Source organism: Numenius arquata, chromosome 7 (assembly GCF_964106895.1).
Source record: "Numenius arquata chromosome 7, bNumArq3.hap1.1, whole genome shotgun sequence".
Classification (NCBI taxonomy): domain Eukaryota; kingdom Metazoa; phylum Chordata; class Aves; order Charadriiformes; family Scolopacidae; genus Numenius; species Numenius arquata.
In genome coordinates this window covers 42,737,225-42,763,585 of record NC_133582.1, presented here as the reverse complement: position 1 = coordinate 42,763,585, position 26,361 = coordinate 42,737,225, and the positions used below count along the sequence as shown (strand labels likewise).

Genomic DNA, 26,361 nt, shown 5'->3' with positions numbered 1-26,361 from the left:
CCAGGGTCGACACCTCACTTTCTGTAGATCTCTCCAGGGTGGTTGTATTGCTATTAATTAGCTTCACGGCACGAGTATATAAAATAATTCATTGTAAAGTACTTCAAAATCCTTGAAGGAAAGGCTCTGAATAAATACAGAATATTAAATCTATTAAGTAAATGTGTTAAGGAAAGATACATTAGTTCCACATATTGGAACCGTGAAATAAAGAAGTGTATTTAATGCATGCACAAGAAAGCTGGAAAGAAAAGAAATACCTCCTTCCAGTGATTATGACTCTAATCTTTCATTTACTTACATTAAAATGGCTATTTATTACCACAGCATACTAGCTGAAGTAACAAAATCAAATGCAGTCAGCAGAAGTGCTTTTAGTGATGTGCTCTTCACCGCGTTAGAAGATCCTGTCTTTCAAAAGAACTGAAAAATACTATAGGAATTCATCAAACATGACAATTAACTGGCCCCTTCCAGGAGCAACAATCCCTGCCTCTGATTTCTAAAATTTAACAAGTCAGTCAATTTAAGAGACAGTTTAGTACAGAGAGGGCCTAGATGTCTATCTGGACAAATAATAAAGACAAGATACAAAAATAATTTCACAAACCAAAATTTTTCATTGGAGACTTGTTATTTTGATTCCTCCAGCTTAAGACCCTTTCAAGAGATTTTTCAGAAAGTGCTGAGAATGTACCCCTTTGAAATGTCAAATCTTCCTATACTGCCTCAGGTTAGGTGCACAAAAATAACTGGTACCTTTTTAAAATCCTAGCCAAAAATCTCAAGTGTGTTTCAGTTAAAAGCACTTGAATCAGACTTAGGTTACATGGTTTCAGTTTACTTCCAGTTTAGAGACAGGGCTTGGAAATAAAAACATCTTTCATATTTATTCTCTCATTCTACCTATTCATCTAAGAGAAATACTGTTAACAATCTCATTTGAATTAAAAATGTTAAAGTCCCTTCCAGACTAAATTATTCTATAATTTTGTAATTGTCTATGGGTATCTAGATCTAGATCTAAATATTTACAAAAGATTGTGCAATTACTCTAATTTTTTCCAGGGGATGACTCCTGAAACTTAAGGAGGTCTATTATCCAATGACTCGGTACAGACCCAGGCCTGAAGAACACCTGCAATCTCATCCCAGCTCAGAAAGCCTTTCTATGGTTTAAGTCACTTCACTGATATGCTTTATTTATGCTATTAATATAGTGGATACAATAAAATATTTAATGACTTCTGAGGTGGCTTTGGAAGTAAATGTAGCATTAATAAAATCATTAGGAAAAAAATACACTTTGGAAGGGCTGATATTATGTTAGCTAACCATGATGTCAGGACTGAAACAGAAATGGCTGGAAAAAAGTTAAGATACCATTCCTATATATTACAATATATTATCCTTTCTGGATGCGTGCTTGTCCTCCTTCAGTTATCAGTGGGGAGAAGAAAAAACACCAAAGGAAGTGATGCTTAGACCTGTATTTGCTTTAAAGTGGGTTTGATAAAAAATTCAACGTAATGTAGGAAAAGGTCAGATATAGATATTAAAATCAAATACTTCTTGATAGATTGGATCCACCTGTCTCTCAACTGAGATGCAATAGTGATTCTCAACAACTGCGAAATGTATGAAACAACTAAGCCCCTTTTTGGAAATCACTAAGAAGCAACGGAGACTTCAAATGAAAAGGAGATTCACATCACCTCTTAAAAAAAAAACCCTTGAAAAAAAAGGAGTCACACTGAAATGTCTCTGGTAGACATTTCTGTCCTTCTGTGAGAAAAGTAGGGATACCAAAGGAGAAGTTGGCTGAAAATCACTGAAAAGCCAAAAACAAAGCTGGAAAACCATTTTGGCTCAGGAGAAGAGAACCTGAAAGTATGAGCAAAGAAACTGCCTGCTGCTTGACTGTTGTGTTCAGAGTAACAGGACTTTGCACACTTTCTGTTAAAAAAGACAAACCCAAGACTTAATCAGAAACACTCCGAGTTCTGAAACAAATGTCCCTCTCTAAGATGCTTAAGTATAGCACGGGCCAACAAGAACAACTTTTCATTAATTGCAATGCACTGGAGATGGGTCATAAGCTAGAAAGAAAGTAGAAAGCTAGTGACCATTTTATTTCAGAGCAATTTTGTTTAATTGGGGCGGAGAAGAAAGAGAGAAAATAGGCTGACAAGCTTTTTTTTCCAGCTACCACTACCTCTTTTTTATAGATAAAATCACTGTGGTCTGGAACAGGAAAAGGCACTAAGGAATTATTACTAGCATGGCTATGCCACATAAAAAATTGATTCTCAAAGAGGAGGAGCTTTAGGCAACTTGTTCAGCCTTTAAGAAAACCAAGTGGAGTATAAAAGAACTCATGTATTAAGCTGTTTTTATAAACTCAAAGCACAATTAATTTCAAAATAACAATCTGTTCTTGTTCATTGAATAAAAGTATTCATGCTCAAATATGGTCATATTTCTCTGCTGTAAGAAAGACAGTAAATGGAACATGCAGTTGCTCCTTGCAGTGCTGTAACATTCATTTTAATAGCACTGTCTTCTGTAGATGAAAACAGTATTTTATCACAAAGCCAATGGCAGTGTAACTTCTCAAGTACTATTCTAAATTTACAAGGTATTTTAAGATTCCCAGAATATACTCAAGATACTTCATTTACAAATATACCAGGTAGAAAATTAAAATTACTAATCAGTCGTCCCTTTTCATACGTGAAATTTCATTTCCCAGAGCTGGGAAATGCAGAACTTGTCTCTGTGAAATGTATTCCTCCAAAACACACTTTTCTACAAACTGTGAGGAGGTTTGAATCAAGCACTTGAATAGCAAAGATGCTGGCTATATGCAACCTGTCCCCAAGGAACATCACCCCGAGCTCGCCCCTATCCAGTCTCCTTGCAGAGGAACAGAACTAGGTGAAACACGATCTTTACTGGAATTTGCAAAACATATTACACAAACTTGCCCTGTTTGATCAAAACCAATTGGAAAAAAAAAAAAAATGAATAATAAAACAGGCTTTCAATTCCCAGTTTTCAAATTTAAAGCACGAGAAGTACATTTATCTACGAAAGGCTGTCTTGAGCAGCAAAAACCCTCCGCATTTGATTTTGGGGGACTTGTTTTGAACAGTCTGGCAGAATTGTCATAGATTTGAATTGTTTCACCTGAAACAAGCAGGAGGTTTTGGTGAAAAAGGCTGGGATGAAAATCCTGACAAATTTTGTTTGGCCCTTTATGCTGTTTTGGGGAGATGTATGTTAATCATAAAGATGGTATGAGCACAGGGATGGGTGAAAAAGGGAGCGAACACGCTGCTATCCTGAGGCTCTCCTTCAGCACAGCATTGTGTCAGCATAAATAGACTATTCACTAAGTGCTCTTGTGGGATTGCTATTGTAGGACTCTATTGCAGACTCGCACAGATATTTCTCTCTCTCCAGAACATCAAGCGGAAGCACAAATCTAAAAGTCACAAAAGGATCCTGGCATCACTGGACTTTGTGCAAACTTTCCTAAAAGATACAGGACAATCTTTCTGGAAAATTATCACTAATTCTGGATGTTTCCAACAAGTAAAACTTGTACAATGCTGAGATATTGTACCAATGGATATCCTGTGAGCAGCATAAATTGATGGACAGATAAAGTACGGAAGGTGAAGGAAGGAGGTTTTTCTTGGCAACTATTAACAGAATAGTGCTTACAAGATGTGCATCTTTTCATTTTTCTCAGTCCTGGCAAACAAATAAGGGAAGCTTTCAGTACTAAAAATATGCCTACGTTTTGCAGAATTCACTCAAACCTGTCATATTTGGGGTTGGGAAGGATCACTGAAGCTGCAGCTGCAATTGAGGGACACACATCCTGTGTCCAAAATAGCACAAGCAGAACTGATTCCAGCACTAGCCTCTACTAATGCTGTACTCCTTGAAACACAGATATATAAAAAAAAAAGTAGAAACTGCAGGCAAATTTCTGCATGCCTCTTAAGATGAAAGAGTGCTTAAAAGTAATATCCTGTAGAGGAAACACTTGGGTTTACAGAAAACCTCAGTTATTTGCCTATAAAAGGATGCTTACCTATACAAGACTGAAAAATGAGTATCTTTCTTTGTCTTATTCCTCTTTCCGAAACTTCACCTTTACCTCCTAAGTTCCTCTGAATATCTATCCTATAACTGATCTTGATCTTAAACTCAGTGGCAAGTCTGGCCCTGTGCACACAGCAATGACAGTAACATAGCGGCGATCAGAATGATGAGCTGCTTTCTGTAGGAAGGCAGGAAATTAACAGCCAAAGAAATCAGCACAAGAAGCTGTATATAAGACAGATCAGGCCCTTATTTCTGTACCATTAAAGATCGAAGGAAAGAACTCAAATGTCAACAACTTTATAAGTACATGCTTAATGCTCTGAACAGCCTGGAAAATGTGAGCAAGTCAGCCTAGGAGAGCATTCAATGAACATTACGTTACCAGGATCCTCTGTTTTAGTTTTGCAGGTCACCTTAAAGCTATGTAATGTTGAGGATTTAAAGCTCTTAGGGAGATTAAGGGTTCAAGTGCTGTGAACAAACAAATTTAGGCTACTAAAATCACAATTCTAAATTTTAAAATGTGCATGAGATGATTAAAAGTATGAGTTAGTGATTTTTAATTATTTTGTGAAAGTTTTACATATTCATAAGTCTGCTTGGAGAAGCACACTGCATTCTGATGAGGAATGCCGTTATCTCACACTCTTAACACAGCTTCAGTATAGCACAAGACAAGGTTTCAGGGACAAGACATAAAATAACATCGCCGCAGACTCACAGTTTCAACTGGGGGCTGATACTATCACAACCTCACTCAATTCTAACACACGTGGCATCTTCTGCTGCCCAGCTCTGGCCCACACACTCTGCTTCACCTCTGCCCTCCCCAGAGCTGGTAGGCTTTAATCAGACTGGCACAAGGAATGGCTAGAGCCAGGCTACGATTCTGCTTCCCCCATCTCAGCCAGCCCCTGCCAAGTGTCAGACCCAGGGTCATCCAGGAGTCCCAGGAGAGGGACAAGGGATGGAGGAAGGGCTGAACTGTAGCAGAGGGATCCCATACTCGAAAGAAAGTGGGAAGGCATATAGGTCTTCTTGCCATGCCCAAGAAAACTACATGGTGAAGTCCCCTGTGGCTGGATCCTGACTCTTCCCACACAGATCAGACTGGTTGGGGAGTGGACACCTAGAGATGAAGGAGATACCTTCCCCACAAGACCCTCTGTCAGGTAGTCTGGTTGTGTCCTGCTACCTTTCTTTCTTAGTGATAGTTATCATGAATCATTTATGTGATAACTTCCAGCTTGGATCAACGCTGTTTGGATCAAACATAAGTAATTTATTAATAAGATTTACCATCAGTCTGCAGCAATACGCCCCCCGACACACCTTGGTCCCCCAGGTTCCCTTTTATTCATGAATGGTTGCTTGTAATATTATGAAGCAAATACCCCTAAAATCTGAAAATAGGCACTTTTTTTACTCCAACATTTTAGCCTGGTCATGAGTCAAAGACTCATTTTTGGCACAACTCTAACAAAATATTTTTTTCAATATTTTGAAGAGCGGGAGTCTGAAACACTGTTGTCTGTCTAAGAGAAGAATCGTGACTGCCTAATGTGAGTAGCCTACTTTTTAATTAGCCTGTAAAAATTAGCCTGCCTTTCCAGACATCTAGTTATCAGATTTTCAGATGTTTTGCTTGCAACTAGAAATGGATTCATTAATAAACAGAAATAGCTGATATCAAATAGGGATTTGGTTGAAGGGTAGTATTTTTCTGAAAAATATATCTGCTAATATATACAAAAAAGAAATGCAGCAGAGGGCTGTGCATGTGTAACTAGGGTCAGGGTGAGTATTTGAAGGCATACACAGAATTCCCCACACTTTACTGCAGCTGCCACAGAATAACAAAGGACTAGCCTGGCTTATCTATGTGTTTATACACAGAAAACTAGACACACCTCAGCTCTAAACAATCCATTTACCATTCCTCTTTTCATGAAGTTGTACTGGAGGAGAAGAAACCTTGCGCCATGACCCACTAGCAGTATGTGCATACCCTTGCTATGAATATGTGAATATTTCTTAAATAATGACACAATTTAGAGCTTCTTCAGATTAAAACCAATACTTAAATTTCACCTTGAAAGCTACAAGCATTCACCATAAGAAAATATTAAAAGTACGTGGTACTAGTATCATCTTCCTGTCAGAAGATAGTGGATACTTAGAGAAAGACTATATAAGACAAGGAAAGGTACGTTCATCTTTACTTCATCATATTCTCACAGTTACTGGCAGTTAAAAACTTTAGCTCCCTCTAAAAGCTCCTAAAGCTGGAGGGAGCATCTGATATATGCTGTTAATAGCCAGCCGATGCGATAACCATTTATGAGTTTGTCTAGTCCAATTTTTAGTATATTTACAGCTTTTGGCCTCCCAACATCCTTTGACAACATATCCCATCATTGAACCGTGTTGTATAGAAACAGAACTTCCTTTTATTTTAAGCATTGTGCATGGTCATGGTGATTTTCAAGGTCATGTACCCCAAGTACAAATAATCAAACCTTTCCCTCGTCATTTCCCCCAAGTCACTCATGACTTCAGAGCTACCTCTATAGGATTATCTTTCTTTCCAGTCTGAATTTAGTCCCTTTGCAGAAGGAAGCCTTCCTAAAATCATTTTTGTTTACTTACTTTGTATCTAAGTGCCAAGCATTAGCATTAAGATCCTTTCCTGACATTTTGAAGTGAAAACAATCCCAAGATTATTGGGTCACCTACAAATTTTGTTACTTTATTTTTCCCTTTCTCTGGGTCATTTATGACTATCTTAAACAATATCTAGTCCCAGCAGAGATAACCAGAAACCTTCCTGATAATTTCCTCCATTTCTTCCCATCTCTTGCTTCTTTTCTTTTATTCGAGGAAAAGCTGTCAACAGGAACTATGTTACTTAATACACATTTAACTGCATTCTGCACAACTGTGTGAATGGACCCAGGATTTACCCTCCTTGGGGACTCAATACAATGGTCTAGTATGTTGGCTTCTGCAGTTACGTAGTAGGTCTGTTGTGATTCAAGGTCCCATATATACTGCATTTACATTAAAACTGCAAATGATACTACTCTTCGGATCTCTGAGATGCTGTTCTGTAAAATGTTGTATTATTAATTCAAGAGATGGGTATGAATGACAGAACTTGTCCTGCTGTTGTCAGTGTGTAAAAGGTATCACAAAGTCCTTTTTTATCCAATGGTCCTTCTCTACTGCTCGACACTTATTAGGTATTGGCAAGAGTGTGGAAAAGTGTGTGAGACTAAACATCTTGCTGGCATCCCACGAGGAGATTTCCTAGTATAGAAAAGAGACTGCTATCAGTAAATCCTGAAATTTCTCAGAAATAAAATAAATGAGGCGACTCAATACAAACTCTAAGCTAGTAACACAATGGTCAACAATGTAACAGGTGATGGATCCATCTGAACAAACCTTAGGGCAGTTGGTATCTAAAGAGTTGTCTAAGAGGTCGACTGCTGATGCTGTTGCTGTTCATATGTTGTAACTTCAGACCAGGGCAATTTAGAGTGTAGGGGGCAGGCCAGCCATAGCCTTTTTTATGATCTCTTCTGAAAGCAGACTAGAAGACTCAACAGTTTGTAATACTGGTAATACTGAGAAATGATTTCTAACATTACTTGCCTGCGCTTTCACTTAAGGATGTACGGACAATCCATGCACTTTTCAGAAGGGGAAGGATTAATATGTTTGTGATGGGGAACACTAACCCTTCTTTAATCTCAGGCAAAGCAGACACAATGGCTCTCACGCTCAGGACACAGATCATCTCCACAGTCACAGAGAAGTCGTACCTTCAAAACAGCTTGCACATCCTTCAAGGTGTTCAGCGGCAGCAATGAACTGGATACGCTAAGCTAGCAGCCACTTTGAACAATTCTGTTGAGCAAGACTTCTATCAATAGTACAGTGGAAATAGCCCCGGAAAAGAGGGAAAGGATTGCTGCACTGCAGCTGGCCAGAGTCAGTGAGGAGCCCTGAAGAGCATAACATCTGGGGCTGCTGTATTGGCAGCTCAGAGTAGAGTGGGACAAGAGAACACCCTCCTCCCAGTCGTCCTAAAAATACACTGGTAGCACTGTTCTTGGTGAGCAGAGCATTAAAACAACTCCACTGTCCCTAGTGAACAAGCAAGTCTAGATTCTCATTGACTGAGGGGGACTGGGATGAAGGTGTTGCAAAAAAGTTTTATCCTAACACCGAATCCCACCCAAAGCTCAGAGCTCGTGGTAGCCAGCCCTATAGTAAAACTTCCCTGGCATCTTTTAGCAGCTGTAACACACAAACAGTACAACAAGTATCCACAAACACACTGAAGCCTCTGATCCCAAAAGCCTTGGTTTCTTCTGGTATTACACAAGGAGGGCTGTGATCAGCTAAATGTTTTTTTTGGGGAGTCCTGTAGAGCATAGCTATCAAGCATTTTCAAAATAATTTGGAAATCCAACATACACGATAAACATTTTTGTGTGGCTATAATGGTAAGGTAGATAAAACATTTTCATTACAAAACACAGCCCTATTCATTATGTAAGGTGCATATACATTACACACATGGATGTACACGTTACAAAATGTGTATATCATTTAGCTGAGAGGAAACATGTCTTGGGCAGATGGAAAATGCCGATCTAAATTATTTTAACAGAATGTGTGGTAGGTGAGATCACTGTGTACAGAAGGGCTAAATACATATTTCCAGTGTGAGATACAGTTTACACTTTTCAAGTGACCCCTACATACTGAGACACCTTCTAAAACATTAAAGTTTAGACACAATAGCTATTTCTGCCCTAACAGTGCCTAGAGTATCACAAATATTAATTTATAATTGGGTACCTGAAGACACTTACCCTATTTAAAAAAAAAAAAAAAAAAATTCCATCAGATTTGACTCTGCTATGTTCCCTGAGAATATTACAATTTAAAATACACATATTTTATTATCTGCAAAGTGTAACCATTTTTGTGCGGCAGTATGTTAGTGTATAAGCTATAAAGATACTATTTATGAGTAGAATTTTAAAGTAAGCTTTCTATTTAAGTAGCAAAAATATATTGTTCATAGCAAAGAATACATTTATTATACACTTTAACAACAAGAGAAGAATTTCCATGAGTGTGTAATTTTTAACTTACACAGTAAAAGATATCTGAGAAGAAACCAGGGGTCTTTATAAGTTGGTTATATGTCAGCCAATGCAAGGCTTTGCTACTTTATGAGAGTCTGAAATGAGATTGTCTGGAAATTGCTTTCACTATTCTTTCCAATCTCAACTGAAAGAAATGAAAAAAGAATATGAAAAACTGGTTACACTTCCATTTTCTCTCATTTTTAATATCACGAGATACTGTAAGTCACACGGCAAAATCTCCTGTAGACACAAAAGGATGAGACTGATGGATTTTCTTTAAGATATGCAACACTTCAAAATTCTCTTACTAGAGCATTCAGCTGCTTTACAAGGCTACAGCTAAGCCTTAATCCTGATCTGTTTTAGTGAAAGCTTCATTTTATTCTTTTTCAAAATGGTAGCACTGGTTTCTAAACTTCTACAGTAAGCAGCTCTGCAGCTAATGCTGGGGACTGTAGGGTGTTTGGTGCATTAACAACACAGTGATCTGAAAATCGGGAACAATGTAGAGGTCATTTAATTCTTAAGCATCCCCTGTGCCCCACCCTCCAGTGGGGAACTGATCCTCACTACCAGGGCTTTGCTTTGTCTCATTTTAAATGGTCCCAGACACCTCTGATTCGGATTATAGTCAGCAGCACTTATAGGAGCCTCTGTTTCATTTCAGGGGATTAAAACTCACTTTCAAAGACAGCTCAAGAGCGGCAAGAGAGCCCTTCAAAATATTCCTCATACCGATGGCTTGCATAGCAAGGCTGTGGAAGGCTGTATTTATTTGTCTTGGGATGGAACCATGGGGGCAGAAAGCAATTGGAAGAAAGCACACAATAAATGCAATGTACAAATTATTTGGAGGCAATCCTCTCTTATTTACAAAAGAGAAACAGAGAAAACACTCCTCAGATCCCCTAATCCAGACAAACAAATTCGCACACAATATTTTTGCTTGTTTGTGGTCCTCCCTTTGCCCTTGTTTCACACAATGAATGTTCCTTGCAACTGTTAGGGGCAAGTTTCCTCATTTCTGCCCCAGGGCTCATGGAACCGGGGGCTCTGGTAAAAGTCTCCTTTTACAGGGTGAACTCTGAAATTTGGTCTGTCAGAGTCACTCAATGGACAGAAGACTCCCGTCTCACACTACCCTGCCCATTTTATTCATACGTACCAGCTTTTCAGCCTTCTACCACCATCTTTATCAGCATCCCAAGCACTTGGAGATGCGAATATCAGCTCTTTTCTTTTTAACCACTGTATATCAGATGATATCTCCCATGCGCAATCCACTTGCACCCCTAATTGTTGTGACAACACTTGTCATTTAGATAGCTCTTTCATCTTCAAAGCACTTCACAAACATCAATTAACCCAAATCTAGATTAATTAATCTAACAATTAATTTGCTATATATCCAGAGGTTACAATAATGGAGAACAAACTAGTGCCTATTAAAGTCATCAGAATGAGCTCCCTCGACATTAACAAAAATGAGATCAAGCTCATTTCTTGAGTCTATTTCTCTCTCCTAAATCTTCACTTCCATCCGGTATTTCCATCACTGGCATCTTCAATTGCTTATCAAGAATATAGCCGAGGAAAGGGGGGAGAAAAAAAGGAATCTATGATCTGAGATCACACACACCAGGAGTTAATCAGTTTTGTTTTAAGGATGATCTTAAATCTTGCACCCTACCTGCACAGAGTTTATGAAGATTGATTGGATCAGTCCTTGACATGCTCAGATAAATCAGGGCTCCAAACACACTGCTGCTATTAATGAATTCATGAGACACTCGTATTATAAACCAATTGCTAAATTATAGATTAACCCAAACTGACAAAATAAGGTGAGTAGCTGCAGCAAATTCCCTACAATCACTGTAGACCTTGTGAAGTGGGCCACTTGAGTTTTTAATAATCAGTGTAGTGTTCCTGCAACGTCAGGCACGTAGAGAGAACAACGTAGAATATGAGAGAGAAAGCAGAAGAAACTTTTAAGAACTGTAGTATTCTAATGAATCACTTACTGCAAAAGTAGGACCAATGGCACGGAGGTCTCAGAGACCTCAGAGTCTTTTACAGTGTGTCATTTACTTTAATTTTATAATAATCCTCAAAATAATGCATCATCCTTTCAGAAGACTATTTAAAAACTCCTACTCTGGTTAAGCAGTGCACACTTATAAAAATATTTCTATTAGCTTATTAAATATACACCACATCTCAGTATTTAAGCCTAATTTTTTGGTGCTTCTTTTGACCACCAAGGAGGTTTTTATTACCTAAAATTATCAGCTTCACAGTCAGTTTTACAAGAACTTCTCTGGAAATTCACAACGCAATAACATCCTTAAAATGGTTAATAAATAAATACTATTCATAGAATCACAGAATTGTTAGAGTTGGAAGGGACCTTAAAGATCATAGAGTTCCAAGCCCCCTGCCATGGGCAGGGACACCTCCCACCAGACCAGGTTGCTCAAAGCCCCATCCAGCCTGGCCTTGAACACACACAGGGATGGGGCATCCACAACCTCCCTGGGCAACCTGTTCCAGTGCCTCACCACCCTCACAGTAAAGAATTTCTTCCTAATATCTAATCTAAATCTCCCCTCTTCCAATTTAAAACCATTATCCCTTGTCCTGTCACTACACTTCCTCACAAAGAGTCCCTCTCCAGCTCTCCTGTAGGCTCCCTTCAGATTATAAAGAAAGATCTGCACCCTCCAAGAATGAATCTTAAGAATTCTTAAGATTCCAGGAAAATGCCCTGACCTAATGAAAAAGAAATGACTTACTGAAAAAGTTATTTGAAGGCATCTTTTGATTCATATTAAAGACATGTAAAGGTTGAGTCCCCCTTTCTTGTTGTTTAGGACTTTCCACAAGAAGGATTCCACATGCAAAGACCTCTTCAGCAACATCAGGGTAAGCAAGCAGGGAATTAATGACTCCACTGGCATTAATTTTGTGGGTAGATTGAAGGGGAAAACATAGAACTGTGTAGTTAATCAGGAATGACTGAAATCACTCAATTAAGTAAATAAACAGCAAGTCTAGCCTATGTTGTAATTGGTTCTTGGTGCCAGTCTCTTTCTAACTGGAATTAAAAGCCCAAAGAAAACAGCAACAACAAATGAGGCTTCTCTCACAGAACAGTGTGAAATCTGTTCATGCTTTTCTAATCATCCTTTGACACTGCTTGAATTGCCTTTTGTGCCATACGCTTTTTTAAATCCTGCACAAATTATTGCTGTTGACCATAAACTCTATCTTTCCCCATTAATGCTTCAAACACTCTATGGCAGCTAAACCATGAAAAAATAAAAGCACTAATGGATTTATCTGGATGTATTACTTATTATTTGTCTCTTAAGCTTTATTTGGCCTTCTTCACAGGTTCTGCTGTTACTTTCACCACTGGCTTTTAGAGATGCCGAAGGCTTATTGAAGGATTACAGTTTATAATATACCTGTATAAGCAGAGCTGTAGTCAAGTATTAAAGGTCACTAAAAGCTTATTGATCTAGAGAACACTGCAGTAATAACTCAGAGAATATCAAAATAACCACTGCTGTTTGCTTTTCCTTAACTTAGAATGGAGCAGCCAATACACTTGCAGACCTTTAAGAAACCTTTTTCCCCTAATGAGCCATCATTTTGCATGCAAGAAAGAAACACGGTTACAACTATTTGAGGAAGACCCAACCTTCCAGCCCCCAAAATGCCATAACATACCCTGGGGAAGAGATTATTAAATTAATCATAATTGTTTATTTTAATTTTTTAATGAATAAAATTAAAATAAAGTGGTTGCCTATTTCCATCCAGCATAACATGAAAAAATCTTTCTCGTAGGCTGTGGAGCTCCTTCTATTAATACTGTAAGCAAGGATCACATTCTATAACAACAGCAACAAGGCAGAAGAGGCACTGCATAGATTATTAATTTAAGCAAAGTGCAGATCTCTCAAGAAGACCTTGTTAACAGTGATCTACCACAAAAATGTAGAAAATCCATGGCCTATGAAGATTCATATTGGAAAGGTCAATGTATTTCTATTTATAAAGGTCTTAGTACAGAAACAAATTGAAAATCCCCTGACCTTTAAACTCCTGAATGCACCTCACTAGCATTAGAGCACTGTAAATACACTGGGGCCTACAAGTGTACGCAGATAGACCCCTCAGCAGAAAACCAAACATACAATTCGTGTGCTAAGACACAGCTACTCCATCAGAACGAATGGATCAAGCCAAGGAAGTCAACTGGACATAAAAGAGAAAGGGGAAGAACGGCAGAACAAGGTTTTAACCTCATTAGAAGTTCACAGGAAGAGTTCACAACTTGCTTATGGTTACCCAAAGGTAAGCAACAGTGAAGTCTCAGGGCTTCATGCTGCAAAAAAAGCCATTCATACACACTAGAGGCCTTATGACCTGAGGTATGCCACAGCCCTGGTACCACAGCTGTGGGTCCCACACATAACTGTACATGCATAAATATCATCAGGATCATCATCTGTAATCTGGGCTAGGCAGGGATGAAACAATAAACAAACTGACAACAATGACACAGTTGCAACATACAGATTTTTGAAAAGTAGAAAAATATCTAATGGACACTCTTCTTTTGAAAATTTCCCCTACATAGGTGGAAGATGAAAAGGACTTTCTGTATAGATATGACACATGCTTCCCCCTTTCCTTGCGGCTTCTTTTATTACTTCGCCTGCAGCAATGTTTTTCTTCCAGGGCTTTTTGCCTTTTTTCCTATTTTTCCTGATGAACAGAATTTCTTTCAGTGAGACTCTCTGTACAAACTCAGCAGAAGATATTCTTACTCTATGCCATGTGCACTGTTTGATCTGTGCCTCTACAGCACCTTGTTAGGTGTTTATTTCCCAAGTATATCTGATACCTAAACAAAAAGAAATTATTTTTCAGTGTACATTACCAGGACTCCTCTAGAAAAAGAGGAACCCTACAACTATTAGAATGGATGGACAGTAGATGATCCCTATCAGAAGATACTCACAATGTGAGTCCTTATTTCAGATAAACCTTTGATAAAGGGAACATACCTCACATGCTGAAACCAAACCTGAATTCAAGAAATTGTTCCACAATTCACAGGACCTTCAGCATAGCAGACAAGGATAAAAACTGCTGTCAGAAGGATTATATCTATCACTCAGATTTGTCAGTAATTACTGTTATGAACTGAATCTCTTTACATATTAGAAAATCAATGCACTACTTTTGGATCAAAGAGGTATTTTGTTCACTTCAATGTATACACAAATCGTCTGTCCCATTAGTATTAAAAGAAGTTATGACCAGCACTAAAGTGTCACCAGACTTCTCAGATGGTTTCAATGTCTGGGAAGAAAAGCTCAGTAGGTTCATAAATCTAATATATCTTTTTCATAATAAAACCTAGAGCAGCAATAATTACAATAAAGTTTTACAAGGCATCCTGAGAGGAATAAAAAAATAACTGCTCTCTTCACCACAGCTAAATAAAGCAAAATTAGATTTTTTTTTTTAAAAAAAGCCCATAAGGGATTCAAATTAACAGACTTTGTAAAGGATGCTAGCAAAAGACTTCTGAGGGAGACCCTAATTAATGGTTGCTTTGATTTTAGTGACCTTGCTTATCTTATCTTTCTAAACAGACATTTTAAACAATAAAGTTTCAAATACCCAGACAGTATAAAGGCTGCTTTGGGTGCAAGACTTACAAAGAGTAAACTTCTGTAAGTTAAACTGAGTTGCTTTAGCATATTTTTGCCATGTTAATCCCCATTCCTCATAATACAAAGCAGACCACTAAGCTCAGTACCCATGTCATGAAAGGCTAAAACTTCAGAGCTCCAAAGAGCCTTCAGAGGCAAGCCACAGGTAGTGATGGTTCCATTGTGTCTGCTCCTGTTAAGAAGTCTCCCTCCATTTGCAGAATTTCCAAAAGCTGACATTTCCCTCCAAGCATTTCTGGTGTCTCCTATAGCCTTAACTTATATTACACCTTCTAGAGTATGTAAAAAAGCAACGGCAGGTACCCAGCCTTAAGCAATTAGTGTTTACAGTGATCAGGCAATCCTGGTGAAAAGCTGATGCTTAGCAAGGCATCTGGGACACACTAAATCTCCCCACATTAAATATGGCACAGGGAATTCTTCCAACACTTAGCAGTAAAGTATTGCTATATACTTTATGGAGTGAAACAAAGCATCTAAAGTAAAATCTTCTAAAATACTGTAGGGCGAAGACTGGAATGCTTAGTCAGTGTAAATCAAAGTATAAACATTCATACAGTGCTAAACCCATCACAGACACTTCACCTATCCAATTCTTATAATTTCCATTCTTCTGTCTTTGCTGCCGTCAAATTCCTAATTTATAGTCAGCTTAGAAAGCAAACAGAATAGTCATCTGACAAGTACTATATGCTATCTGTCAAACACCAGTGATTTTGGGGGCTGCTCTTCCATAGCAGCCTTATCTTACACCCACAAAAAGGTATAAAGGGCCTGAGTTTTAAAGAAATTTCAAGCTTTTTTTCTTATTTTACAGCCACAATTAATTTTAAAATATTTCTGCACTCATGAATGATCTGGTGCAAATCTTACTACTTTCAGCTTTTCTGCAAGTGTCTGAACTCTAGCTTCAGGCAAATACACAGATATCTAAATCAGGGCCTGCAAACACTTGCATACACAAATAAAAACATGTATTCTCCAAAAAAAAGAAAAAAAAATCCCACAGAACCAAGAGTATTTTGAAAATTGACAATAGGTTCATAAGATCCATGCCTTGGTTCTCTTCTTCACCCATTCCTTCACTGACTTTCCCCTTATCTTCTCTACAGGCAGTCCTAAAGGACTATTCTTGTTCCTCTTCTCTTCTCCCTCTATCTATTCTCAGCCTACCTTTTGGCAGCAGCAAATAAATTCAACTACTGTCTCTCTGCTCATAGCTCAAAGACACCCTTTATTCCTAGACCCATCTTCTTCTGCCCAAGCTGAAGTCTCAGACTTTCTCATACCTTCTCACCTTAAAGACATTAAAGCATGTTTCTCCCTCCGCAACCACATACCTCTATCCTTAAGGACTTGCCACTTGCTCTGACATTCTAGGCATCACATTTTCCTTGCATTTTTTCCTAGGTTTTCTCATCTGGGTGATTTAAAGGCCACATATACACAATATGGTGAAGGCAGTACTGTGCTAAATTTGCTTTTCATTTGAGCAGCAGAAATACGATCCATCTTTTGTCTCGAACCTATATGGTGGCATTACTATGGGATGTTACCCATTTCAATTTAAGCTACCTCAAGAAGCACATCCTATAAAGGCAGGCACAAATAACTGCTCCAAGTGACTGTGAGATATAAGCTGGGCTAGATGATCTGGGACCCAGTGCCCAGGAAGAGGCAGGGTGCAGCCTTCTGCATCTGGTTGTGTGAGGTGCACCCTCAGAGAGGCTTCATAACACAGATAATCTGTCACATTACATCTCTTCTTCAGTCTCTCGGCATCTCACGTTTTGAGTATGCCACACTCTCGTGCATTGCCCCCTTCAGTTCTGCTCCCTTTCACCTCAGCAGAACACTGCAGCAGCTAGAGTCCTCCCCCCTGCTTTAACCACATCACCTATGTCCCACCAGCGGCTTGCCCTTCACTAGTACATCAAAGAACTGCTCACCCTCTCTTTCCAAGCCTTTCATAGCTCACTCCATTTAAAAGCAAAAGCTCAGCTCCCAGCCCTGCCTGAGCTGTGATGTGAACTCATTGTCCAAATAAGAACCGACTGTGCTTTTTCCAGCACTTCCTTTTTGTCACGAAATAGCAGCCCATGCATCAGAGGCACCAATGGAGGCCCGAGCCATGGCAGTCCTCCTTATCTGATGGTCCTTTGAGTCAGTCCTGTTACTACCTCTGGAAGGTAGTTGCTCTTTTTTTTCCCCTTTTTCCTCTCCTGGAGATCCATATGGCTTATACAACACAGAGTAATTTGCTTGACTTCTGTGTTTCAGGCAACTAACTTATAGATATTTAATCCACCCAGGAAATTTATAAAATTGCAACCTCCCAAGATAACAAAGTCATTATCCTGATTCTTCACATTACTGTCCTCCTACACATTACAATAAAAACATTTCTTCATTTGCATTAGAAATCCTCTTTAGCCAATACTGTTAATTTTGCTTGCAGTTTAAAACGGAGGCTGTTCTTTCCCTACACCTCATTCTCTGTTTCATCTGCTCCAGCTCTGTTTCAAACCCATTGCACATGTCAAACACGACTGGTTTGATCATTTACCAATTAAGTGGTAGGTGGAAAGATCTTTCACAACTGCTTCCCTGTACTACTCAAGGTGCTGAGCTTCCCTTCCTTCCAACATCTCAAATGAACCTGTCACAAACACCCTGGTCTGGCCTCCTAAGTATCCTGTCTTCCACCTACTTCATCCCTCACTTTTCCTTGATACATCTCATTGTTTTCTCAGACTTCCTCACTCTTTTGGTACTTCCTTTTCCCTGGGACTCACCTTGTTTGCCCAACAGTGCCACAAGGGACACAAACAATATATAAAGATAACCATTCATACCAGGGTCTTCCTCATGCATCCTCAATACCATACAAACGTACACACACAAACACTGTATCAGTATCACTGTTGTTCCATAAAAACAGTGCTGATTTTGTGAAGTTATAAATCACAATCAGCACGACCAGCATGAATTCAAGCATTCGTAAGACTCCTTTTTACCTTTTCCACCCATCTGTGGCATGCATTGTAGCATGTAGACACCAGGTTTTTGGGTTTTTTCTATCTGCACAGCACCTCCTCCAGTATGTAATGAGTGAAAAATTACATCACCAATTCTGCAGGGCTGTGCAGCTATGATGATAAAAAAAAGGGAAGGCTTGCAGAGAGAAGGAAAAATTTTTTTAGACAATTTGATATGGTAAGGAAAAAAGACATACTTTTGGGTCCAATATCATTTCATCAGGTCCAAGAGGCTGAATAGACACTGAGAACAGTGCTCTTTGTTTTGACACTTTTAAATTTAGTATTAATGTTACACCTGATTAGAAGATAGGAACAAATGGATTCAGCCTTGATTTAACCCAAATTAGCCACAAGAAGCTGAATTTTTCTACAGAAAGCTCCAAGTTCCCAATCATCAGTCTTTCTGCTGACTAGTAACACTGTCATTACTATCGCATGTCTTTTTGTGGCCGCCCCATTCTTCAAATACAGTAACAGAGCTCATAATCCAGTGTTTCTTTTACAGATGGTCTCCAGGCATAAAAGTGAGGAAATAATAGTTACAATGGTGGTAGGGCTGCCACTTCCCTTGGGTGTACTTCCACCAGCTAAATGATGCTGGGTTCAAATTATCCAACTGATTGGTAAAAACCACCCCATCATTTTTTGAGGTTACTGTAAGAAATATTGAGCATAATCTACCGATTACAGTGGATTACTACTTCTCTGCATCCTTAATCTGATTGTGGTAATCACAAAGCAGCTGTGTGGTCATCTTTTCCATCAAAGAAGAGGGCAATGCAGAGTAGCAATCTTCAATTGAAAAAGGGAGACAAAATTTTGTTTTCTGTGAGTAAAACGATTCAAAAAGTAGGAATGACTTCTGACCTTTAGCCTGCGGTCCTGGTCTCCACTACACAGAGAATTTACAGACACTTTGAAGGTCTTCCAGGCTGGATTTAAGTTATTCATCACAACCTGTGAGTGAAAAGAAAGGAAGGGAACCCTTAATACATCTCCAAACAGAACGGTAACAAGAGCCACAATTTTCAGTACAGTATGTTCACCAGAAAGAGAAGAAAGCAGAGGTCTGCTGGACGTTTGCAGAACAACATGCATGGGATATATGCCCTTGAGCATCCTGCAGTTTGCAACACTCCTCCTCTGGAAAGCCCCAAAAAGAAGCACAGGTGGGAAACGGACCTGTACACAGAACATGCTACAGAGATTGCCCTAGCTCTGCCAGGCCTCAGTGGGGGCACAACTCACAAGGGAAAGGTTGTGGAATACATCCCTGAACTGGAAGCCATGGAAGAGATGCAGGACTGGCCAATGGGGACGGGCAGCATCAATTTACAGACACACAGTCTGCCGTGGCAGGAAGACTTTATGGGATCCATAACTGACAGGCTCATAACCCGAAATACCTGCCACAGCTCCACCCTGTACACCTAAATCCTGCTTTTTAAGACAGCACCAGTCATTACCATGGAAGCAGTAATGACACTGGCACACAGGAAACTAACGTAAAGCACCCAGATTACAAATCTCTTTAGCACCAGCAATCTGGGAGGAGGTAGAGAAGATGGAACATAGCATTGATGGGAAAATATGATACTATATGTAGCATGGTTTGGGCTAAACATGTGTATGACTCCTGACCTTCAAACAGAATATCTGCCAGTTTAAACTTTGATCCTTGGCTTCAGTACCATCTTCCCTTACTCTCATGTGCATAAGTCAAGAACTGATACCCATTAGTCAATAATTACACAAGAGACAGAAGTGTTTTTAAATGTGGGTGCTTGCAATACCCTTTGTGACATGGGAAGCATATACTATTCCTCCTGACAGCCCACCTGTGTCCTTGGAAAGTAAATCCAACCTTATTCCTTACCTCAGTCCTGTGAACAAGTTGTTGGGTTGCATCATCATTCATCCGGAAAATCTCCAGAAAAGGATCAGATTTGCTGAAAAAATCCTAAAATAAAATATAGGACAGGTTACTCTTGAGACTTCTTTTTCTTTCAGCTTTTCAGGCACAGTGCACTGGTGCTTCTCTGACTGCTAATGAAACAGGAGAGCCAACGTAGTTTTACTGAGACCTCTCAGTGTCTCTCAGCAATATTTCATTTTTGCCTTTGTTCCACAAGGACTTCCATGGCACTGTTGTTGCTCTCAGTTTGACTATTCAATCATGGCAGGCAAAACTTTGTAAAATCTCATTTGACAGCCTTCTCCCTTCTTATACCCAGTCCAGATTCCTGAGTTTTAGCTCCTTCATCCACCTAGCTTGTTTCTTTCTGTCTCCACACCTCTTTGGTCTTTTGACATAATTTTTATCATGCAAGGCCCTTCGAAGCATATTCTACAGGGCAGCTGAATTTCACACTATTCACACACCTCCTCAAAACAGAAGGTAATTTGCCAGGACTGCTACCAACTAACAGAAGTATTGCAAGACATACTGGAGAAGGTTAAAGAAGCAAATCCTCTTTAAGCCCATGTTAAGATGACAAAAAGAGCAGGGAAATGCAGAAAATTACTAGATATCTCTAAGTAGAAGCAAATCTGTGACAGGCATTGAGGTTTACATACTCGCTGCACCACAGAACGCCTTCCCCCAGTCTGGCATCCAGCTAACAACCCTGAGCATTCTTACACAAACCTAAATTAAGTTGCTTTCTATAGCGTTGCCGCAGTCTGGCCACAACCTCTTTCGCTTCAACATCTAATTTCTTCTGGACATGCTGACTAGGGGGCAGAAGAGTTTCTGGGTTTTAGCCCTCCACAGCTGGAGGGGAGGAAGTTGACTAATTCAAATTTCTAACTGTGCAATGCTGCAAGAGCAGGACTCAAACGGAGGCCATTTTCTGTAGTATCAACTCCTTTCTAAATTTTCTTCTTGAAGAGTCACATGATTAACTTTATTCATATGAATCTTATTGTTCTCTATAGGCCATATCCAAAACCACAGACTTTCACATCAATTTAAGGAAGTGAGGAATTCTGTTCGCTCTCCCACTGTTTCTAGAAAAGCATTAGTGTAAAAATGATTGTAATATGCAATGCCCACCATACTTATTTTTGACTAGCTGGAGAGCCATTGGGATGGAGATAGCTTTGGATAAGATACTAGCCAAAGTCTGGGCACATCATTTTGGTCAAATTTGTCTTCAAGACATTGTTACAATTCCACAACTGCAAAAACCACAGTGAAATCAGGGCTATGTAAAGAGACACCTGAATTTAAATGCCTGGAGGAGGAGGTGGGTCCCTAGGGAACACAAAGCCTTGGGCAAGGCTCAAGCAACCTGAAGTCTTTTCCATGCCCTAAAGATGAGTCCTATCAATGCTGTTGTGTTCAGAGTACTGCTCTGTGATCTGTTTGTTTTCCTACTAGAGAAAAGGTAACGGTATGTTTAGAAACTGATGCAAAGCATGTGTGTATGTATTTGTTAAATCTTACCACATGGAGCTCTAAACAACAAAGCTGTATGTTTGCCTATTTGTTCCAATTACATGGTTACTGGACATTTAATGTAAGAGCATGTAGAACAGCACAAAACTCAACAAATTCTGTAGCTCCAGAATTTGTCTCAAGGCCCTGATGTAGATTTAGTATCTGGACTCCATTCAGCACTTGAAACTGCTAGTTTATAGGGAGCTTTGGTGATCAAATTCTGCCGGATTACTAGTGCATACCAAACAGAACAAGTAGAGAGTGAGGGCACCGGCTTAATCATGGTGACGCCAAAATTCAGAGTGAATGGGGTTAAAAAAGATTGAACTGCCTCTTCTCACACATAAGTATACTGATTGAAGCTGAGTAAAAGCTTAATGTTAAATTCAAGTTTGATAAGAAAAGTTATCTGAAAGAAAACACTTCAAAATGATACATCCAAGGAATGCACCCTGAAGTGCAGAAAAATTCAGAAAGGAAACCAGGGTTTTGTGTAAGACTCAAAATACAGTATCGTTCCCAGTTGAGTATCATGAAAGCTGAAACAGCAAGTCAGCACTAGGAAAGTAATTTTTAATATTTGGTTTTAACTACCAGCGCAGTACCACATAAAGGGAAGGATTTTAATGCTAGTTGATAGCTTATATCACTCCCCCTTCAATGCAAAAACAAAGCCTAATTCCTTTCAGAATGAAGGTACAAACAAATAATCCTTCAATATTGAATATGCTTTGTAACAGCTCAAAAATGATATCTCAGGAAACACTTTATTTCATAGTTATTAATGTTTTCAAAGCTTTTTAGTTGTTATGCTGAATCTAAGCTTTGCATTATCTCACAAGAATATCCTCTGAAAGACGAATAGCAGCAATAAAGGTTTAAGGTTTTGATATTTTAATAATATTTAAATGAATAATGTAATGCATTTGCTAGTGGTATAATGCACATTGTTCTTTCAGTATATGCAGCAGTTACACAGTATTAACACAAGTACATGGCTTAAGCTCTAAAAAATTAACTACCTCCATTTCTGAGCACCTAATTTGACATGTCTTTTAGTATATTTTCAGAGCATGAGACTTTTCAAAATTCAGGTTTGGGGGTAAGTCAAAGGTCCATCAGAAAAGGGCTGAAGCAGCCAAAAGACACTAATCAGTTTCGAAAATTTTTCTGTAGCAACCCATGGCATTTAAGGATTTTTTGGTAGTCATTTAGTACTAGGGAAATACACAAAAAAGCAATACTAGCTTGTATGTTGCAGACATTTGCTGGATAATCTTTTCAAGCCATGATAACTGCTTCTCAGAATGGGGAAAAGCAGTTTGCCTGCTTCAGTGCTCGCAATTTATTATAGCTATCATAAAAACGTAGCTGCTTGTTATGGTAATTGTGACACAGCTATTAATGCAATAGAACCTTTCCAAAAGTTATTGTCCCACTGTGAAGTGTTCTCAGTGGATCTCTTGGAACAAAAATGTGCCATCTGAGCTGACCAGGCTTCAATAAAACATGAAAATGCAGTTATACCTTCCCAACAAGCACTGCAATAAAAAACATAACCTTTATCTCTGCAAAGTCAGTTAACTAAAGGAAACTCTCATACCTGTGACTTTCCTATATTTTTTTCCTGAATGTTTTAGCCACCTCTGCAGGAAAAATTGAGTAGGCTTTACTTGTTTTACGGCCTCTCTAAAACTCTTCCAGTTTCATGTTAGGGGAGTAAAAAAAAAAACAAAACACACAACAAGAAACATATACTGCCTGTTAAATTAAACCAACAAATTTTGTTTAATCTGCCAAAAATGTGTTGTTTGCACCTTTTTCCTTTAGCGGAACAAACTCATACTTTTAAGGACCACAATCTGGACCCTCTTTCAAGGAGTTTTCATTTAAAGGATGGAGGAAGAAAATTCTTGTCCATTCGAGATACTGCTGGTGGTAATGGATGGAAAGAATTTATCTTTTTTTAATCCTTAAAGCACATCCAGAATGCCTCCCCACCCCTTCGTTTATCCCCAAGCTGTGAGACATTAGGATTCAACTGGTCTTCTGCCACCCCAACAGCTACCAGTGCATGAACCCCTGGGGTTACAAAAGTGACCCTGTGTAGCAGAACATGACCAACCAGTCCCGCAGGCTTCCTCTGTCTTTAGGGAGACACAAAGGCCAGTTCCAGCCCTCAGTCTGCTTCTCTGATCTTACCTCTCTACTCAGGTCTTCACTCTTCTGAGTAAGGAAAGGTATGCAAAACCATGCATAGGATTTCACAAGACAGGCTCTTCTCAATTCTTTGATGGGTTTTTTTGACCTTTATGTGACATTGGGGCACTCATGCTTTTTCACCAATGGCCAAACTATGCCATTTAAGTAATTTCAAACCTCAATAATAATAATTACAAATAGTGTCTTGCATCTACTGACATCAAAGTTCATTATAAGCCATACCAAAAGCCATAGCCATTTCTTATAAAAGAGGAAAGCTGAGCTTCAGCCAGGTTTAGAGCTATGTCTCTAGTTGCAGGAAATTGAAAAACTTCTTTCAACTCTAACAGACTTCCAGTGATTTTCATCAGCTGAAGACAGGAGTTTTGATTCAGATAACACACGATGAGTCATTGCCTGAGTTCCACACCGCACCATCCAGGATTTTTTTATTAGATGGAACCCACCTTGTTTGGACACGTTAAAATGGCAAGAATGACAATGTTCTTGCAATATTTCAGAATGATCCTCCTTAACTTTATCCCCATAAAGTGTTTCAACAACTCGCTAAAGCTATTGCCCAGACAACACTGACCTAGCTCAGAAGCACAGTCTGGCAATATCCTTTTAATTTATACCAACAATAGCCACAAGCAAGTCGTGATATTTACACCAGATTATATTTTACATTTGTGGAAAAGGAATTACGAAGTGAAGTCTTACACTGTTGTATATATCCTTTCCCTTTTTCTAGATGTGAAAGCATGTGGAACAGGAAGAAACTTGTGTACAACTTTTGAAATCACATCTAAAGATGGCTGTCTAAAGAGAGGTTGTTAAGTCTGCATTTTGACACCTAAATAAATTATGTGACTCAGAAATACTAAGACTCCAGCAACTTTGAAGGAAGAGGTAATTAATCTTTCAGGTGAGAAGCAAATTCAGATCCTGGTCATTTATGATTGTTAGTGACCCTGAGCACAGTAATGTTATTTACTTGTATGTTCTAAATAAATTCCAGTACTATTAATCTTTCTGTGTACTTTCGGCGTACTTTCTGCTTGCCTGAGTTTCTCTGGCAGTTTCGAATGAAAATATTATTCATCAGTTATGGCCGGATTTTGAAAATCTGATGTATGTTTCCAAAAGTGCTCTCACTGATTTGATTTTAAGCTACTCATATGTCAAATGTTTACAAGCACATTTTTGAAGCATCAGAGTCGTAAACTTTGGTATAGTATTAACATATGTTTCTAATTAGAAGCAGCTTCATATATAACAAGGGACTAGAAACGATCATAAGTCTTATGACGTCTATTAATGACAAAGATATTCCCTAGATTATCGCAAATAATTATGTGTCCTCTATTACACTGAAATAACAGGCAATGTGCCTTTAGAAGTGGTCATCTGAATTTCTTGGGCTGTGTATTGCTTGAGGTGCTTATTATAAGTGTATTGCTAAACAACGGGTATTTTCAGAAAGAGGTAGTCCTTATAATGAAGAGTAGCATTTGAGTCAGCGGAGTTTTCTTATTAAAGAGGGGAAAACTTCTTAACAAATGTGCAAGAGTCGTCTTCTCACATTCAAGCTATATTTTGTTGAACACAAAGTATATCATGACTCAGCTGTTATGAAGTTTTCTACCTTTATTTTAAGATGCTTACTTCAACTATAACGTCTTTGACTACTTATGGAAAGCTCACTTCTCTAAGCACTCCTGATCTGTGGCATTTTAAATAATTAAATTGTCTTGGTTGTAGCGTAATTAAATTGTCTTGGTTTTAATTAGATTCCCTTGAGTGTTTTTTTTTTAATTACTTTGCAACTTGAGGAGAGCCTCAATCTGAACATTCATCTGAAATCTCTGATGTGTTTAATAATATAAGGCAAAAAATATCTGTCGGGGAAAATCTCATCAAATTATATTTGCAGGCATTCTTATATCTTTCGGTAAGGTTAATATCAAGCAGCTTACCTTGTCATCCAATTTCCGTGCACTGAATGAAAGTTCAACATAGTCGTCATTGCCAGACAGTTCCTCAGCAATCACCTAAATGGAAAGCTACATTTGAGTTTTGCATGGTGTAATGAAAGGGGACAAAGATGCCATTTTCCAGTGTGAAGACCGTAGACCCCATTAGGAAGCTGAAGTGTGGTACAAGTTAATATGTTTCTCTTTGCGATCAGGAAGGGCTAAGAGCATTGAGTGAATCCCTTGCTCAGCTGATGGGTGGCACCTTGTTAAGCCTACAAACCTGAATCACTTTGTATCTTGCAACTATGCCTTGTCAATCACCTGCCAATGGCCATACATCAACATCCATCAGGGATCCCTTTCCTCTGACCAAATACTTTTCCTCAGATAGGATAACGGAGAATTCCACAGTCCCAAAGTGTCCAAGGGGACAGAAAAAGCTGTACAAGAGTTGTATTATTTGAGTCTAAAGCTTAATTATTTTCATGCTGCCGTAGCATCATTTGGCAAACTAAGTGGAAAAAGGAGTGAAGTCACCTGTCATTAGTTGCCATGAAAGGCACATTTACAGTAGGAGAGTTCTCCTGGTATAGTTTTTCTGCAATAGCTACCTTGGCAAAACCATTTACTATAGACTGAGTCAGAAGAAAGTAA

At 38.8% G+C, this 26,361-nt stretch overlaps 1 protein-coding gene across 1 annotated transcript in view; it reads right to left on the bottom strand.

Moving 5' to 3' along the window:
• Positions 1-26,361, bottom strand: part of CPNE4 (copine 4) — a 194,790-nt gene that overhangs the window by 76,716 nt on the left and 91,713 nt on the right. The window contains exons 4-6 of the mRNA XM_074150995.1: positions 25,708-25,782; positions 19,961-20,044; positions 18,952-19,041 (exon numbers count right to left, since the gene is read on the bottom strand). Coding sequence (XP_074007096.1) covers positions 18,952-19,041; positions 19,961-20,044; positions 25,708-25,782 — 249 coding nt within the window. The remainder of the gene's footprint in view (positions 1-18,951; positions 19,042-19,960; positions 20,045-25,707; positions 25,783-26,361) is intronic.